At 41.4% G+C, this 19,667-nt stretch overlaps 1 protein-coding gene across 9 annotated transcripts in view; it reads right to left on the minus strand.

Moving 5' to 3' along the window:
* Positions 1-19,667, minus strand: part of Lpar1 (lysophosphatidic acid receptor 1) — a 126,091-nt gene that overhangs the window by 49,629 nt on the left and 56,795 nt on the right. For 8 of the 9 annotated variants that reach the window (XM_076564271.1, XM_042271205.2, XM_076564274.1 and 5 more), the window contains one exon: positions 4,865-5,612. In XM_076564271.1, coding sequence (XP_076420386.1) covers positions 4,865-5,612 — 748 coding nt within the window. Of the gene's footprint in view, positions 1-4,864; positions 5,613-19,296; positions 19,408-19,667 lie in introns of those variants that run through there. The other variant, XM_016003800.3, reaches the window with a different exon arrangement.

Here is a 19,667-nt window from a genome sequence, read left to right on the forward strand (position 1 = left end):
GTCACAGTGACCATCAACATTTAGATGGCCAGCAAACAAATGTCTGAGTCAAGACGGAAGCAAAATGTCGCAGGTTATACATTGCATCTCACACACAGACCGTATCCATGGTAAACTGGAATGTGTTTTCTTCAGATCAGGTGAAGCTGTCTGGTAGTATAGAGATGCTCAAAGGCTTTGCTGGAATTAAAGAAGAAAGAAGCTGTTCTTGTGTTCACTGGACTTTGGATGGAATCAGACATCTCATGTCTGAGGTGATGGTGTCCCCAGTGAGGATGCTTCTTGAATGTTCAGTTAGTTAGAGAGGGGTTCAGGTGGGCTGTTGAGTCTGTGGCCTAAATCTCATTCTCACAGGTCTACAGCTCACACTCAATACAGCCATAGAGGATCATCATGACACGCTTGCCCTGACCCAAAAGAACAGGGTGAAGGTTTTTTCAGGGACGCTAACTTACTTAAGGGTAATCTGTGCTCCATCTCCTTCCATGGACTAAAATGAGTGAGAACCACAGTTTCAGAGATGCTACATAATCCCAGGTTATTTACCCCACTGTGCTTTCCAGAGAGCAGAGGATTACAGAACTTTTCCACTCAACTTCTGTAGCAAAGGTGAAACCAAATTTGTTTGTCTGTGTGTTTGCATTGTTAGGGATCTAATCTGGGGTCTTAAACCTGCTAGAAAAACAATCTACCTCTAGACACCAAATGAAACTCTCAGTACCAGGAATGGGTTATCTCTGATTGGGTTGTTAGCCAAGGGGGCCCCATGGAAATTCCCAAACAAGCCAGCATATTGCCAAGACTATTGGTTGATCTTCACAAACTGATAGTAAGTCCCTATTGCTGAAAACAACATCTACACAACTCACTCAATAGGGAGAAGTTGAGCTGGTGCCTACCTGTGGTGACATTTTATTTGTGCGCCCCAATAAAGCTTATCCTTGGATCAGAGGGAAAAGCCAGCCACTATATTAAACATAGAGGTCAGGCAGTGGTAGCACCTGCCTTTAATCCTAGTATTCAGAAGGCAGAGATCCATCTGGATCTCTGTGAGTTCAAGGCCACACTGGGAACAGAGCCAGGCGCGGTGGCACATACCTTTAATCCCAGTGCTAGTTAACCATAGAGGTCTAGAGATCTGTGCAGACAGACAGGAGGTGGTAGAGCTGGGAGGAAAGGAAGTGATGTAGCTGGGTGGAGAGAGGAAGTAAGACGTCAGAGCACAGAAAGGTATATAGGCATGAATATATATATATATATATATATATATATATATATATATATATATATATGAAGTAGCTCTCTCTGGAGGCTGAGGAGTTGATAGGGTGAGGTTGGCTGTGGCTTGTTCTATTCATCTGATCTCTCAGTTTTCACCCCCAATATCTGGCTCTGGGTTTTTTATTTATAAGACCGTTTAGCAATTCATCTTGCACCTACCCAGAGCTTTCATTCCTACTGACTAGTGTTCGTGGTACTGAAAGGTACTCAGCATGCTAGTAGCGGAGAAAGGAAACCACCAAGCCAGCTACAAGCCCTTCAGTCTACAATGATCGTCTGCCTACAAGACATGCTGATGCAATAGTGGCACAAAAGTTGTGGGAGTAACCAACAACTATCTGATTGTAGTTAAGACCCACTCCATGAGATGGAACCCATGCCTGACAATACTCAGGTGCCCAAGAGCCCTAAACTGGATAGGCCACGGACCTAGGGGAAAACCATGTACTCCTGTTCTGCTAAGGAAGTGCAGCCATAAAATGACTCCTAATGACATTCTGATACACTCATAGATCAGTGATCATGAGAGAAGCTTCCTCCTGCAGTAAATGAGAACAAATAAAGAGGTCTACAACTGGACAATGTGCAGAGAATGAGAGACCTCAGAACACTCCATCTTAAATGGGATGTCTCCACTAAATCCCTCCCCGCAGGGCTCAGGGAACTTTGTAGAAAAGAAGGTGGAAAAATTGAAAAAGCCAGTGGGGATGGAGAACACCAAGAAAACAAGGCCTTCTAGACACAACACACAATATGACCTCCTGGAGACTGAGGCAGCATGCACAGGACCTGTACAGGTCTAAGCCAGACAGGGTCCCAGTGCTGAGAGAGGAAGTGGACACAAGCCCCATCCCTTACCCATTAACTATCTCCAGTTGGCAACTGCTCACTACGGAAAAGTTAAGTTTTCTCCAGCAAAGTCTCACTGGGGGTACAAACCACACTTAAGGGCAGGCCCCGTGCCCAGAAGTAGATGGCCAACACAAAATTAACTCAATAGTATTTTTGGAGTGTTGTTATCTCATAATTCTGTATCTGGGCTTTTGTTTGTTTGTTTGTTTGTTTGTTTGATTGTTTTCATCTTACAGGTCTTTTGCTTACGTACTATGGTTTCCCAGTTGTGTTTTTATGAGATTTCTGTGTGTGTAAGTGTGTGTGTGCATCTGCATCTCTACATGCTTCATGTGCTGTCACTTTGGCTCCATTCTTTTCTGTTTGTTTTCTCCTATTCTTTTTTGGTTTTTAGTTGCCTGTTTATTTTCTGATGACAGAATGAAAGGCTGTGGATTTGGGCAGGGGGAGAGGCGGGAAGGGTCTGGGAGGAACTAGAGGAGGGGAAATGACCAGAATATACTATATGAAAAAAATATATTTTCAATTTAAACAAAGCTAAGGGAAAAAGAAGAGAAAAGTTACTCTACCACACAACTATATCCCCAGCCACTAAAGAAGCTATGGTTTGTTTTTCTTACAAGGATTTTGTTGTGGCATGTTTTGTTTATATGGGTGTGCTTTAAGATTAATAAATGTGATCAAACATTAACCTCAATACAGTCTATGAATAAGATGTGATTCAATTAGATAATTATTTAAACAAATTATCACCAAGTGAAATTTTTAGTTTCTCTATATTCCAAAAGACATGTTCTCCAAATGTCTTTTAGGTGGGTATATCTCCAGGTGCCATCCCAGTTCCTAGAACTTATTAGGTTTCTATAATTATTTTCTGAGCATGTAAATATATACATATATTCATACTGATCACCACCATGAGTTTTTTTTAAATCTAGGAAAACTTAAACTTTAAACTTAGTTTAAAGTGAAAGTTATTTCAGTTTAAAACTGGGTATGGTAATTCATGCCTATAATCCAAGCACTCAGGAGAGTGAGGCAGGAGTTTACAAGATAAGGTCAGTTTGGGCTATATATAATGAGTTCAAGGTTAGCCTGTCTCATGCTGAGAGTGAGAGAAATAATTTTCAAGGATGAGTTCCCTAATGGGTTATACAGTACTAAGTGGTCATAAAATGATATACATACAAGAAACATTAAAGGGACTGAACAGGTTATATTAATATATTTAGGCATAGAAAGATAGATGAGAGAGAGAGAGAGAGAGAAAGAGAGAGAGAGAGAGAGAGAGAGAGAGAGAGAGAGAGAGAGAGAGATGGAAGAGGAACATGGGACAGACTGCAGGGAGGAAAGAGGGAGAAATGATATATTTTAATTTTAAAATAAACAACAAAAATTATATGAATTTATAGAGAGAACAACATTATCATCTTTATCTTGAATTGTAAGTTAATGTCTATTAATATGAAGAGAAAATTAATTTTCCAAAACTAATTTTCATAAAGATTAGTGCCATAGATTTCCATAAAACTTTGGTCTATTTGCCTACAATTTGATGAGTTACAGAGAGTCTGCCCAGCTTCTGCACCAACAGACCCAGGCTGCTTTCTACCGTGGTCAGAGAAGCTTCTTTCCACAGTGGACAGCAGTCAATGGAGAGATGCAGAGCTGGTCCCAGTGCTGAGAATGAGATTCTGAGTGCTCAGCCCTAAACAGAACATTCACCACCAAGGCTGAGGGAACATCACAGAAGAGGAAGCAGACAGAAAGTAAGAGCCAGAGAACAGAGATGGCTGCTGAGGGATGCTGCCTCAGCACATGACAGAGCTGTCTAGAGCATGACCTCACAGCAGCAGTGGTTACCTGCACAAGACCTTCACAAGGCCAAGACAGCCAAAAGAGTCACAAGATCATCCTGGCATAGATGGGTAGATGATCTTCAGGAGCCACTCCATACTGAGGAGCTATTGCTCATGGATAGTTGCCGGGGGACGAAGAGTCATTGTCTATGGAGGAACTGAATACTGGTAGGTTTCCCATGTCCCACATCGATGCACACTGGACTTAGTGGGTTATCATAAAATTAAAATAAATAAACAACACAAAATCAAAGACATGAAGTTAGGAGGGGCATGTTGGGGAGATATAGGGAGAACTGGAGGCAGAGATACGTACGATTATATTTCATTGTATACATGGATCAAATTCTCAAAAATAAAATAAAAAACATAATCACAGCATATACACATGGACTAATAAATAACTATGTAGGAAAGCATAAAAGATGTTCATATCATATAAAGTACCATCCATTTGAATATCTGTAAAACAAAGACCTCAGGGCAAGAGTCTTACGATGTGGACTCTAATAAAATCTTTTTAAAGCTCAATGAAACCAGTCATTCTGAGGCTTATGTTTGCTTTGATCTTGGTGGTTTGGGGCTTTGAATGTTATGGAATTCTCAATTCCAGGAAAAAAATCTTCTATGGTATCTTTCATTTCATCATTTACAGAACAGCACTGAGACCAGTCTTTAGCTGGTTATAACTATACAAAGAATGGTAAGCTGGCATTGCCATAGACATTCAAAATGAAATTTCCCTGTTCTTTCATAATGCTGCATATATACCTGGTAAATATTCACACTCTGGTTTAGCACTATCATAAATTAGTGTGGCTACATGACAACTAGGAATCTATAAAGAAGACAACAGTCAAGACAGAACTCACCAAGCACAATGACCACAGTCTTCAGAAGGCTCATCATGGTGTCCCGATTCCTCCTGGGTCCAGAACTATGCCGGGACATTCTCATAGTCCTCTGGCGAACATAGCCAAAGATGTGAGCATAGAGAACCACCATGACCACAAAGGTTACTAGGTTGAAAATGGCCCAGAAGACTAAGTAGGAGTCACTGTAGAGGGGTGCCATGTTGGAACAATGATCAATATCACAGATACAGTTCCAGCCCACACTGGGTATGGCACCCATCACAATGGCCATGGTCCAGATGACCACAATCACCACCACCACACGCCTGTTGCTCATTCGTGTATGGAGCTGCATGCGGAAAACCGTGATGTGCCTCTCAATGGCAATAGCCAGCAGGTTGGCCACAGAGGCCGTGAGGCTGGTGTCGATGAGGCCCTGCCGGAGGAGCCACGTGCTAACAGTCAGTCTCCGAGTATTGGGTCCTGTGTTGAACATCAGGTAGAAGTAGGCCAATCCAGCGAAGAAGTCTGCAGCAGCCAGGTTGGCCATCAAGTAATAAATAGGGAAATGGAAGCGGCGGTTGACATAGATTGCCACCATGACCAGTAGGTTGGCCAGCATGATGAACACACAGACTGTGATCCCCAGTCCCATCACCAGCTTGCTCACCGTGTTCCATTCTGTGGCAAGATATTTCCCACTCCGGTTATAAAAGAAGGCAATAGACTCGTTGTAGAAGCACTGTGGTTCGTTCATGGCTGTGAACTGAAAAAGAAGATGAATGAATGAGTAAAAGAAACCCCAGATCCAAATTTAAAGATGGGCGGACAACACAAGACTCTGATAACATTTGCAAATGAAGAACTAAAATAAAAGCAAAGAATCTGAAAATCTGACACAGAATAATACAAACAGCTATACTGGTCACTTAGTACTCAAGATTAAAGATGGTGAGACAAATAAATGACAAGGTCTCTGCTTGGTGGTTGTGTGTCATTGAAGTTTACAAGAAAAACCACATGGCACACATACAAAAAAAATCTTCCTTAAAAGGCCCAATACAGCCAAAAATCTTACAGAACTTTGCAATTGAAGTATTTATCCTATGGAAGTCTACTCTGCCCTGTTATTTAGTAAGCAGAGGTAATTTCTGGAAATGGTATCATTGGCCAATTAGTCTGCATTTCTCGCCTCACACAGTGATTTTGACCTGTGACAGATATTATGTAACACAAGCTCCCAGAAGGACCATCAGGCCCAACATTTCAAAGGTCATACTATGCATCAAAGACTCTTTAGTCAAAGCCAGCATGTACTGTTCAACATTCCTGTGGTTAGCACAACCCACCCCCAGGACTCTTCATCCCCAGAATAGCATCCATCTACCAATCTGTGACTCTTGAGAATTTTCTTCCCCCTTGGAAGGCTTAATGTAAGCAGTTGATACCTGACACTGTTCCACAAGAAATAAAATTAGTTCAGAGGACATTATATGCCTTCCAGTGTAGAGTGATGCTGCTTTATAATGTGTTTACTTAATCTTTTTTTCTTTTAATCAAAGACAGTTGGAATATACTTGCATACTATTTATACTCACACTCTAGTCCAGAAAGGTTTGAGGTGGTCTAAATAGAATATAGGTAATCAATAAATAGTAGAGAAAAGTTATAAAATAAAAGATAATGAAGACTGCAATGGGGGGATATATATCAAGTAGAAAAAGGGGGGGGAAATCTCTTCCTGAGACCTTCAGTTCATTGGAAAGTTCTATAATTAGAAACTATTCCCTGAAGACATTTCATATTCTTCTTCCTCTTCTCATGATGTGATTTTTAAATCACTAAGACAATATGACAATTTGTGTGTGTGTGTGTGTGTGTGTGTGTGTGTGTGTGTGTGTGTGTGTATTAGGAATTAGACCTAGGACTTTTAACTGCAATTGCAGGCCTGCACATCCAGGCCCACCTTAATCAATATTTTTGATTAATAGGTCTACTAAATATCCATAGGTTGTACATGAATGTTTACAAAACACTAAATGATTTTTAAACAACAGTGTGAAATGCCTGAGTGATTAGTTTTTTGACTTATGACGACAACAACCACAAATTTTTGTTTTCATCCCAACATTTCAAGTCACATTGCTGTTGGTGCATGTGCTGTATGATTATCTCTTGGTCCCTCTCTTCATCAAAGAGATCACACTCCATGACCTTGTCTTACACCTCTTGGCATCTTCTATACAGTCCACAGCGTCTCCCTCACTGCAAATCAGAGAAGTTGCCCTATGGTGTTCTATTCCACCCCAAATCTTGCCCTTATTCTAGGTAATTCATTGACTTTTCCTGCCTGTCATTTCCTGTGGAATGACTCATCCCTAACAGGATTGAGGGCCAGATGACCCAAAGCAGTAAAAAAGATACTTTCTGAGAGCCAACCTGGATCTGCTTAAGGGCCTTAGCAACAGCAGCTAAGACATTATTTGGAGATGACCTGGATCAATGAGAGGCAGCCATGTCACACCAGCAGATGCATATTCATCAGACTTCCCCCCAGGGTGAGGTGGAGGGTATATAAGGCTTGCCTCTTCCTGAATAAACTAAGCTTGTTGTTTCAACATTCTCCCAGAGTCTGTGTCATTGACTCTGTGCCTACTTGGCCCCCTCCCCCAAAGGGGACAACAGCACAGGACCCTGTCACAATTTCCTTGACTTCATCTTCAGTGACCTATTCCATTACAGCCCAGTTGCCCACACCCATGATCACACATACAAGACTTTTTCAACCAGCCAGAACTGCCTGCTTTTGGAAATACTTGAGACATTCTAATTACTCGTCATAATTTCTCATTTTTCAATTTTTCTCATGTGATGCCTAGTACCTCTGTCTTTTGAAGACATCCATTTTCTTGATCCTTCTATTTGTTTTTCCAATGGATTACCCTCCCTATTTTCCAGTTTCTCTTTCATCCAGCTCAGGCTCCATAGTAATTAATTGATTTACTTTTTTGTGAACACAGGAACACAGTCTCTTCCCGAAGACCTCAAGAACTTTCTGATTACATGAGCAACAGCTACCATGTTAATTATTTCTCTTACTGCTGTAACAAAATATCTGGCCAAAGTCAGGTAAGGATGGGAGGGTTTCTTTTTGGCTCACGGTGTGATAGTATAGTCCAGTCTATCAGGGAAATCCTGCCAGCAGAGTGTGGAGCAGCGAATGAAACACACTCAGGATGCAGGGAGTGAGGAATGCTCTACTCAGCTGGCTTTTTCCTTCATAGTCGCTCTAGGGCTCCAGTCTACAGAAGAATGTCCCAACACACACACACACACACACACACACACACACACACACACACACACACAGAGTTAGGGTAGGTCTTCTCACCTTAATTAATCTAGAAACTCCCTCACAGACATGCCCAGACACTTGTAAACATTTCTCAAGTGTACAAAGGGGTTGTGAGCAGAACATTTTTAAGAAGCCTGAATCTATGATTATCTCTTCATTTCAAATCTCTTAACAAAATCATTTCCAAAAAATCTCCTCTGACCACTAAGGTCACTCATTCAGGGGTCCTGTGGGTTGAGTAATGGTTGTCTTTGGAAGCCATGATTGTACCTATCAAACAGAACACAATGAAAAATAATTTCTAAATACAAAAAAATGAAGTAGAGAGAGCAGTGGTGGTACATGACTTTAATCCCAGCACAGGGCGGGGTGGGGTGGGGGGTGGAGGGGAGTGGGGAGGCAGGCAGATCTCTATGAGTTCCAGGCCAGCTTGGTCTACAGAGTGAGTTCCAGGCCTACCAGGGCTTCACAGAAAAACCCTGTCTCAAAAAAAAATCATAAACAAAAAACTATATATATATATAGTTAAATATAAATATATATATATATATAATTCCTAGAGAATAAAAATGCCAAATAAAATAAAAGATGTAAGCTAGCCACTCAGCACGAGAGGGTCAGCAACAACATGAAGGAAATGGAGGATTAAAACAAATACCCAGTCATTCCAAAGATGCGAGGACTGGAGTGCAGCTGGAAAGGCAGAGCCCCAAACAAGGAAAAGCCACTGAATACGAAGACACATTCAGTACTGGTTCGTGTTTACATAAATTACAAAGCAATGTTCAAAGATGTTCAGTTTTCATATAGCTTAATGACATTTGGGAATCTCAAGAGTAAAGAGAGGTTCTAGAAGCATAAAGGGAAACTAAGGAAAAAGCAAGCTCACCAAATGTCTAAGGTAGAAAGAACAGAATAACCCCAGGGTTTCTAATGTGAGAACCTTTAGAGAGATGTTCTCAACCTGTGGGTCATGACCCCTTTGGGGAGTCAAATAACCCTTTCATGGGAGGTTGTATATCAGATAGATTTTACATTACAATTTCCTACCTATCAGATTTTTACATTACAATCCATAACAGCAGCAAAATTACAACTATAGAGTAACAACAAAAACAATTTTATGGCTGGGGGGTCGCTACAACATGAGGAACTGTATTAAAGGGTCACAACATTAGGAAGGTTGAGAACCACTGCTTTAGGACAAAACCCAAGGCATGAAAAATGTTGCTGTATAAGAGAAAACCTTTAGGTAGGATACTTGAACTCCACAGCGCAGATGACCTCACAGGAAACCTCCCCACAGGCTCAGGGGTTTGGACACTTGGTCTTCAGCAGGTGGTACTCTTTTGAAAGGTCATAGAATCTTTTGGATATGAGGCCTAGCTGGCTCACACAGGGCTGTAGGAGTGGAGCCAGGGAGTTAAAGGCCTGGTCAGCTTTAAGTCAGAGCTCTCTGCTTCTCTATGACGGGCCCACTTTATACCCCTGCCAATGTGCCTTTCAGTCATGATGAACTGTGACCTTTGAACTGTGAACCAGTCCTCCCTTTAGTTGTTTCTGTTAGGAACTCTACCACAATGACAAGAAAATAACTAATAAACACAAACGCCTGCGCACGCACGCGCACAAACACACACACAGTCAAAACCACTGGTGCATAAAACTCCCAAGACATACGATTGTTTTCAAATGGTCAAAAACCTAAACATAAAAATAACTCTTGAAACCAATTACACGAGATATAATTTAATAATATTGACATAAATCTATCATTGTACCAAAAAGTACTTGAGCTGGGGGAGTGGAATGTAAATGTCTATTTGTGGTCTCTTATTGTTCAGGTAAGAATCATGTAAGAGAGAGAAGAGGAGAAGGAGGAAGAAGAAATCAAGACATATTAAAATACTATTTAAATTGTGACAATCTGCAAAAATTGCCCGAATGTGCGGGGGCAAACAGTAATTTGGGTGATTACTGAAGTAAGGTCACTTTCCACACTGAAGAAAACATGTGAGCGTTTGGTCTCCAGCTGGTTGTACTGAAGGAAAGGGCAAAAGGCAAAGACTGAGACTCCCCAGGGTATCTACAGAAGAGCATAAGCAGTTTCCTCTTTACTTTGAGAAAAGAAACCAATACTTACTGTCAGAATCATAGGGACAATACGAATATGTACTCAGACAAAATTCAGTAAATACTTTTAAATGAAAGCTATCACTCTACAGTCTAAATCATTACAACTAGAAATCCTTGGGGAGTAAGAAGCTGCCAAATGTTGCCCTGGAGAGGGAATAAATACGCAGATCAGATAAAATTATCTTTAAATGAAATGTCCCTCCACGGCAGAAAGTCTGCATTCACGCCCTCCCTTTCCTCCGGCACTGCTCACTGCACCCCAGAAGCCAAGCATGGGGTGGCGGTGGGACCTCAGTGGCTACTCAGCGAAGCAGATGCTCATCTTAGAAATTTCCTCACCCTATCTGTGATCTTCAAAGTCACAAGAACCTGCCAAGGCTGAGCTCTAGGGGTGCTGTTCTGGAGCTGTCTGAGGTCTCTCTGTCCTTCACTCACTCATCTCCCCCTTCCCAGGCATTTATGGAATGTTAGCAATGGATGTAGCTCAACACTAGGCCTTCAAAGGGAACCAAAATGATACACCTAAGTGCCTGTGAAGCCACTTCCTGTCCATCTGACATGCCTTTCAATCTCCCACAAGGCAATTACGCACTCATTAGCCAAAAGGAAAAACAAACACCTGGCATAAAGCTCTCAAAGCACTAATTAGACCTGTGTGCTTTAGCAGGGAATCCGATAAGAATGTAAATACGTACTCCACTGGCATGCTTTAAGGGTATCTGAATCTATGCTGGGTAAAGTACCAGCAACATGATATAAACAAAGTCAACTTGCTTTCCACTTCTGTGTATGCATTTTATGTGCAAATAGATCTGTGTGTGTCGGTGCACATGCACAGTGTGTGTGCACATGTAGAAGCCAGAGATCAACCTTGGGTATTGTTTTTCATTCACCTTGGCTTTTGAGACAGGATCTCTCATTGGCCTGGATTTGGCTGAATAGACTAGGCTGGCTGGCCCATGAGCTCTGAGGAGTCACCTGTCTCCATCTCCTCGGGATCATATGGTTCCATTTCTATTAACACAGTGGAATGTGTGAGGATATGTGCTTCTCGAAGCAGGTCTCTTCCTGATTCTAATGTCCACCAGTTAACATGTTCAATATGGCAGGTAATGGCTCCGAGTCCCAGTTCTCTCATTTTGAAATGGAAGCATAAAAGATATCTATGACCTTTTCATTTCTAGTTATTAAATCTAAAATAGCAAACGGTCTACACTTGTCTCTCAATAAGAGTAGAAAAAGAGGCAGCATGGAATTTATTCAAATGTGATTAAGTTTACTACCAGGAAAATAATCCCCATCCTTCTTTGAGCCTCAAATTAAAAAGAAGAAAAATGGCATGATTTCCCATTAGAATTCAAGATCACAAAACAATACTGACACAAACTACAAGATGGCTTAACTCTAGTTCCCTAGGATGCTGAAGAACGTGCATAATGAAATGCTTTAGAAATTCACCTAAAATAGTACAACCAGTGATGTTTACATTGTGTAAAGAACCCGTGGACAGCAGCAAACTGTGAGTCAGTGAGAATACATCATGAGAGCCTTCTCAGGAAGGCTCTTCTCTACCAGGCTGAAGAAAGAGGAACATCATCACATTGGCAGATTTCCAGAGAAGTCTGAGTTGTCCCGAAGAGGAGGAATGATAAAAGCCACTAAAAATACAGAAGACATGCAGGCTTAAGTATAGCAAGTCTTGTAGATGCTTCTCTGAGTGAGCCAATTAAGAACTGCACACCAAAGTTAATGGGCTACACCCACAGCAGATTATCATGGTCAGTGAGGACAAGGTTTTAAATGGAACCAGAAAGCAGACATGGCTTTGTCTGAGGCAGTAAGTTTGAACTAAAGGCCTCTAATAGTGCTAGAAGTCTTAGCAATCTCCATATTAGTAAAATAATGGATCAGAAGAAAGTATCAATTCACACACAGTGCAGGTAACAAGAAGGGTAGCTTCACACTGGGAAAAAACAATTAGAGGAATAAGGACTTGCCCAACCAGGAATGGTGGCATGGTCCAGTAATCCCAGTACTCAGGAGGCCAAGGCGGAAAATGCAAGTTCAAGGTTAGCACAGACATGCATGAAAAACCACTGGAACTGGCCAGAAAGACCAAAACACACATATGGCAGCTTGATAGGGTGGCAAGGCTTTACCCATCTGTTGTGGAATATTATTTTAAGATGTGTTACATTTATTTATGCCGTGGAACATTTTTTCATGATGCAAAAATGTATTGCATTCGTTTATGTTGCATTTGTTTAACTCTGTAAAGTTGTGTTACTTTGCCTGTCTAAAACACCTGATTGGTCTAATAAAGAGCTGAAAGGCCAATAGCAAGGCAGGGGAAAGGATAGGCAGGGCTAGCAGGTAAAGAGAATAAATAGGAGGAGAAATCTGGGGGAAAAACGATCAAGGAATGAGAAAAGGAGGACCCCAGGGCACAGCTGCCCAACTACACAGTAAGTCACAGAGTAAGAAGTAAGGAAAGGTATACAGAAATAGAGAAAGATAAAAGCCCAGAGGCAAAAGATAGACAGGCTAATTTAAGCTAAGAAAAGTTGACAAGAAACAAGCCAAGCTAAGGCCAAACATTTACAAGTAATAATAAGACTCCATGTGTATTTATTTGGGAGCTGGGTGGTGGGTCCCACAAAAGAGTCAAAGAGTAAAAACAACCAACTACACCCATCAATTCTTCATTCATTTAAAAATATTAACCTATGTCATGCACAGAAACTCATTCCAGGCTGTATAAACCACTATCATACACAAAACACAAAACCCCATTTGGGCCAATGTGATATGATATATATGTGTATGTATGTATGTGTGTGTGTGTATGTGTGTGTATATATATGTGTGTGTTATACTACATATATATTATGTACATATTTTACCATATTATATATTATTTTACTATATTATATATTATTGTGTTGTATTTATTATAAATTATATTTTATAAGTTATTATATATAGTAATCTCTGAAATTTTTGGAAGAAAATAAAAAATATATTTATAACCTATAAATAGTGGGAAGATTTTTCCAAATGAAACCAAAACATTGACCAAATTTAGTTAATCAAAAAAATTAAGAATTCAGTACTGTAAAAAAAAAAAAAAACATAATGAATGGGAGGGGATGCTTGTATGAAATTTGGCCATTTATATGTATAAGATTCTCTTTACAGTGAAGAGTAAAGATTTCTTACCAAAAAAAAAAAAAAAACCTAAATGATTCACAGAAAAAACATGGGCAAGGACATGGCAGACAGTTCCCAGGAGAAGACCATAACAGTCAATAGCCACATGAAAATCCTCATCACCAGGAGCCAGATAAGGCTGAGCAGCATCTGCAGAAAGGTCCAGGTTTTTCCATCACAGCAAAATTAACTTGTCTGAAAATGTCACGGCCAGTGAGGACAGTCATACAATGCTAGAGAATGGAAACTCAGTACAACAGCTTTGAAAAATGGTTTCAAGAAAATGACTCAAATGCACATAATCAGACGCTGGACTCTAGGGAGGGAAAATCACAAATGTGTCTAAGGAGATTCAATATATATATAATTTTAAATAAAGAAGCAGCAGAAATACTGAACCACCAGAGGAGGAATAAATTACAATATAGTCAAGAGGCTATACTAAAAAGAAATGAAATAAAGCCAGTTCACAGACACTAACCATGAAAGCAAGCTGCACAGGTAAACATGTGGTACATCATCCTTACATTTAAAAATTATAGAAATGGATTATAATTATTCATATTTCTCTCACAGATACACACAGAGAGAATAATAATCATCAATTTCTGATCTGGATGAAAACATTAACAGCATTGGGAAAGGAATACAAAGGACTTCAATAACCATTTATTTATTTATTCATTAAATAAATAATTCATTTCCTTTATTTATTAAAACACAAAAGACTGAGAAATTGCATCACAATGTTAACATTTTATGAAGCAAAGTAATGGATACATTCCTGTACATTTCACATTTGTATTTAGATGAGCATAGTTCATCTAAAAAAATAATTCAATCTAAGTCATTAAAAGAAAGAGGTGGGGATGGGGCATCACAGCTAAGGTTGTAAAGTGCTTGCCATAGACTCATGAGGACCTCGGTTGAGACCCCCAGCAACCATGTATAAATACCATGCGGGGTGCCCCTGTAACTCCAGTGCTGGGGAGGCAGACAGGAAGATCCCTGGGGCCTGCTAGTCAGCTACTCTAGCTGAATCAGGGGCCTCAAATTCAGTAAGAGACCCTGTCTCAAAAGATAAGGTGGATGCAATTGAAGACAACTGGGATCAACCTCTGGCCTTCACCAGCACATGCCCTCATGAGGAGGAGAGAGTATAATTTCTTCACCTGAAAACTGGAGAGGAAAATGTCACCTTTTTGACAGGGGTATGGGGACTCACTATGCAATTCTGGCTAGCCTGCAACTCCTTATGCAGACCAGGCTGTCCCTCCCCGACTCTCACAGAGACATCTACCTGCCTCTGCCGCGTGAGTCCTGGGATTAAAGGCATGGGCCACCACGCTCAACCTAAACCCACCTTCCTTTACGACTGAGCATCAGTTACTCATTTCTGTGACATCTGTTCTGCTGACATGTAAACCAAAACCCACAGGGAATGAGCCTCCATGGGCCACAGGCAATGTCTGAAATGCTGTTGTAATGAACGGATGGGCCCAAACTACATAGTCAGTGTGCATTAGGTTTTCTGCAGCCTAGTCTACTTACAGCCTGTTCTGTTTCCATTTTCAAACAGAAGCCGCAAACACTTATTCCTTCTAGTTTTTACCATCATCTACTACTTTCTCTTGTCATTCCTTAGAGTAAAAACTGCTCTGTGAAACTGCTTTTGCTATGAGTGGACCAAGAATTGTAATAAAATATCCAATAAAAAGCACCTTCTCCTCTTTTACATATCAAGAGAAAATTTAAATAATTTTAAAAGAAAACGTCAACAAAAAGTACTTATAAGAATCCTGGGGCTGGTGAGATGGCTCAGCAGACTATGGCATCTGCAGCCAAGCCTCACTACATGAGTTCAATCCCTAGGACCACCACCTAGTAGATGGAGATGACAGACTCTATCAAGTTGTCCTCTGACTTCCATGTATGTGACATGGCATGTGCATACGCGTGCACGCGCGCACACACACACACACACACACACACACACACACACACACACACACACACGGGGAACATGAAATGAATAAATAAAGTGACATAATTTTTAGTTGTTTTTGAGACAAGGTCTTATTGTGTAGCCCCGCCTGGCCTAAAACTCCATAATGTAGACACGCTGAGCTGGCCTTGAACTCACAGAGATCTGCCTGCCTCTGCCTCCGGAGTGCTAAGATTAAAGGTGTATGTCACCACTGAGGCCAAAATGTAATTTAAAAAAAAAAAATTCCGATTAAGCCACGTATTGTGGCTTATATCTGTTATCCCAGAACACAAGAGGTTGGGGTAAAGCTAGGAGGTGAAAGCTCACGCCTTTAATCCCAGCACTTGGGAGGCAGTAGCAGGTGGATCTCTGTGAGTTCGGGGCCAGCCTGGTCTACAAAGTGAGTTCCAGTGGCTAGAGCTGTTACATAAAGAAACCCTGTCTCAAAAGGAAAAAAAAAAAAAAAAAAAGCGGGGAAGGGGATAGGTAAATTACAAATTCAAGGCTATGTTGGACTGTGGTGTGAAATTCTGTCTTACAAAACAATTGTTTTCAATTCTAATTAAAGGCACACTGTCCGGCGTGTCTGCTGACTGTAATCCTCATATCAGCAGCACACCCTCTCATTATCTGCTTCTTCTCCACTGCCAGGGAGGTGAATTCCCACATGCAGCCTCTGTGGCACCTTAGGGCTCCAAGCCACTCATGAAAGTGTGATACAGCAGGTGAGTCCCTCCATATGGACATGTCTCACAGAGGTGAGATACCTGACCATGTCATCTCTACACAACCCAGCTTATCCCTCCAATTTAGCCCTGATCTATGACCTGTGCCACTAAGTTACAGAGCTGCCATGCTCCTGGGTCCACTCCTCTATTACTTTTGCCGGGTGACTTTATTGCCTTACCAAGCACAGTTAAGGTACTGCTAAGCAAAGTTCTGGAGCAATGTGCTCAGAGTTGGGGCTCATGCATGAATCCAGTGAACAATCTCCAATCTGGGCCTGAACTTAGACTTCAAAATCTCCCTTTGCTGGCTGATGCAGACTCTTCTAACGTTAGTGTGTGGAGATTACCCTCTGGACATTCTGACCGTGGAGTCACGCAGCTCTTGTTCATCCACAACCATGCACCCTGTCCTTCTAGCTGCCAGACTTCGTAGCTCTGCTACAGGCTGAATGCATCTTTGAAAGTTGCTCTACGGCAGCTTCAGAGACGAAGCTGCACCACAGCCACAGCTCATGCTAAGGAACACGTAGACGAAACACACCTTTCCCTTCTTGATAGCCTGACTACAACTGTGATTTACCTCAGGGCAGTGTGGAAGTGACACTCTGCACCTATAGTGTGGCAGGGTCATCACCCAGCAAATTCAGGCTGATTTCTTCCACGATAGTCTCATGACAGCAAGGTTCAGAGCTCAAAGACGACAACCCCTGGACTCTATGGTTATAAACACAGGACATCGTGACACTTTGACATCTATGCTGACTCTGTAACAAAAGTCTGAGTATCAGGAGACCCTAGAATATAAAACTGGCACACCCCAGAGTGGGTGCGAAAGAGAAAGCCGCAGGCCCTTTAAGGACAAAGAAGCGGCTTCACGAACCATTCCAGACCAAACCAATTAAAAGGACATATTAGAAAGATAAATAAGCAAACTTCATAGGTATCTTTTGTGGTTTACCCTCGGCTCCCCACCACCGCCCATGTGATTTTATCTTAGGAAAGAAAAATTGAAAATGAACTCTCAGATTCCAAAATAAGATACCCTCCCAAACTTGCTGAGTTTATAAACACAGAAGGGGCATAAATGAATTTAAATAGCAATATAAGAAGAAATTTAACTTCTAATCGAAACACAGATCAAGATGGAATAAGTCAGAAATCTCCATGTTTATCTCCACATGCATTTATTCCTGGCAATACATGGGACTTTTCCATAGAGTGTTTATCTAACTTGCTTTCCTCTGATGGGTCTTCTGGCATAAGACAAATGCACATCACATACACAAACAGTTACGCAGTAACCACTTTCTCCCTGTAAAGGACTCTCACAACCACAATGGGGGACATGGTGAGAGCTAACATCTGCCTGGTATCTATTAAAGACGCCACAAGGCACTCAGCGGATGCCTTCCCATTTATACTCGCAAGAACGGTGCACATGGTTTTAATCCTACAACATGAAAAATAAAGCCGCAAGAAAAACCTGTCCTGAAAGGTCACTTAGCTGTGGTACACAATAGCTTAGACTTGTACACTCTATATGGATCTAAGCCTATGAACGCTCTCTCTCAGGCCCATGTGTGTGAAGCCAGATCACACTCCGCCTTCACTGTGTGGCACAGGGAACATCACATTGCAATTAATGGTTCATACTAAAATAGTATTTCACACAACTATTAATTATTTATGACTTAGGGTAATAAAAATCATGCATGACTCCTTGGCAATCCAATTTTACATGCAACTATTGCCTTGACTTCCTTACACGGGACACTCCAGTGTGCATCTCTTTTTTGTAGTCTTTGTTGGTGAAGCAGTCTGGTTATCATTTCCGTGTTCTTCAGCAAGTGAAGAGGAAAATGAAACTGTCTTTTTAAATGATGTGAGTTCGTGGGATGGATTAATAACCAAAGAGTGAGTGGATCAGTCCGCGGGCTTCCAAGACGACATAACTGAGTACAATGCAATGTCAGCAGTTGCTTTCAGTTCCTAAGTGTGATAATGGAATTGTGGTTCTATAAACAAACGATACCTGGCAGATGAATAGTGAGATGTGTGGACTGATAAGAGATGGAGAAAAGCTGGGGGCTTAAAGTGGTTCATCTTCCCACAAGTGAAGCGAGTGGGCCAAATGTTGGTAACTGGTGCCTCTAGGTTATTGTGAAAGGAGCTTATGTTCATTCTCGAGAATGTTTGAAAACCTCCTGACCATGGGATTCTACAATAACACACACACACACACACACACACACACACACACACACACACACGAGGAAGAAAGCGAGGGAGGGAGAAGTGAGGAGAGAGATTTTCTGAACTCAGAGTAACATATCCAGTGTTGCAATGCAACTTAATGGCTTTCACTGAACTCAAAGTAAAAGCTTCTAAGAAGTAGGCTTTGAAAACACAAAGGCTTTTAAACAGTTCCAGACCTCAGATGAGAACTGGGGGAACAATCTGCTCCAACACTGAAAATCAACACAATCATACACCTTTAAGGAAAACAAACAAAATCACTTAAAGGGATCAAAATCTCTCTGTGCTACTAGTGTGAGCACAAATGCCATCACACTCTTGACAGGCAGAAGGGAACAGAGTCCACAACACCGAAGGCAAAGGTTCCTTCCTTATTGGAACCCCAGGGATGGCAGCCAAGCACCTTGTACGTACTCAGACACCCATCTGGAGGCTCTATCACCAGGGCGTATCACCGAATGACACACTCTGGTATTGAACTACTGGCCCTTCCATTAACATCGAAAATAAAACTGAAATCCAAGTTTTCCCATTCGACTCCCTGGAACCTCATCAACCACAATGAAATAAATGTTTAGCTGAGTTCTAGAAACGGAAGACAGCAACTACCCCACACCCTCAACATCCACAGGATAGGAACACATCACCAAACCCTGTGGTTCCTGTCTACAAATACATCTCCTCAGGTTCCCTTGGATATGGATGTTTTTTATCAACTCCGGACTAGGGTAGCTATAAATCTCCCTCTGGCTGTCAGTCCAAGCATCCTGGGACTCACCTTAGTGATGTCAGGACTGGGGGCCGGCCCAGCACAAGAAAACAAGCCTGCATCTTGGAGATCAGGCAGGAGCAAAGCAGAGGACACAGACTTGTCTCACTTCAAAACACAAGGCCCATGCCTGGCTGAGTAAACAGAGCCCTGGGCTGAGTGACAATGAGCGCTTTCTTCCCTATTGTTGTTTGAAACAATTGCAGGCTATTTGTTCATATTAATTAGTTTATGTCTGGTGTGGGGCAGCCTTCCCTCGAAGAAAAACGTTCTTTGTTACCAGATGAATAGAAAAACCAACAAAAAAACCACAGCCTTTTTTTTTTTTCTTCCAATTGTTGCCTTTGCCTAGGAATGGGTTTTTCAGGCCTTTCCCACTT

The sequence above is a fragment of the Peromyscus maniculatus genome, chromosome 2, assembly GCF_049852395.1.
Source record: "Peromyscus maniculatus bairdii isolate BWxNUB_F1_BW_parent chromosome 2, HU_Pman_BW_mat_3.1, whole genome shotgun sequence".
Taxonomy (NCBI): Eukaryota; Metazoa; Chordata; class Mammalia; order Rodentia; family Cricetidae; genus Peromyscus; species Peromyscus maniculatus.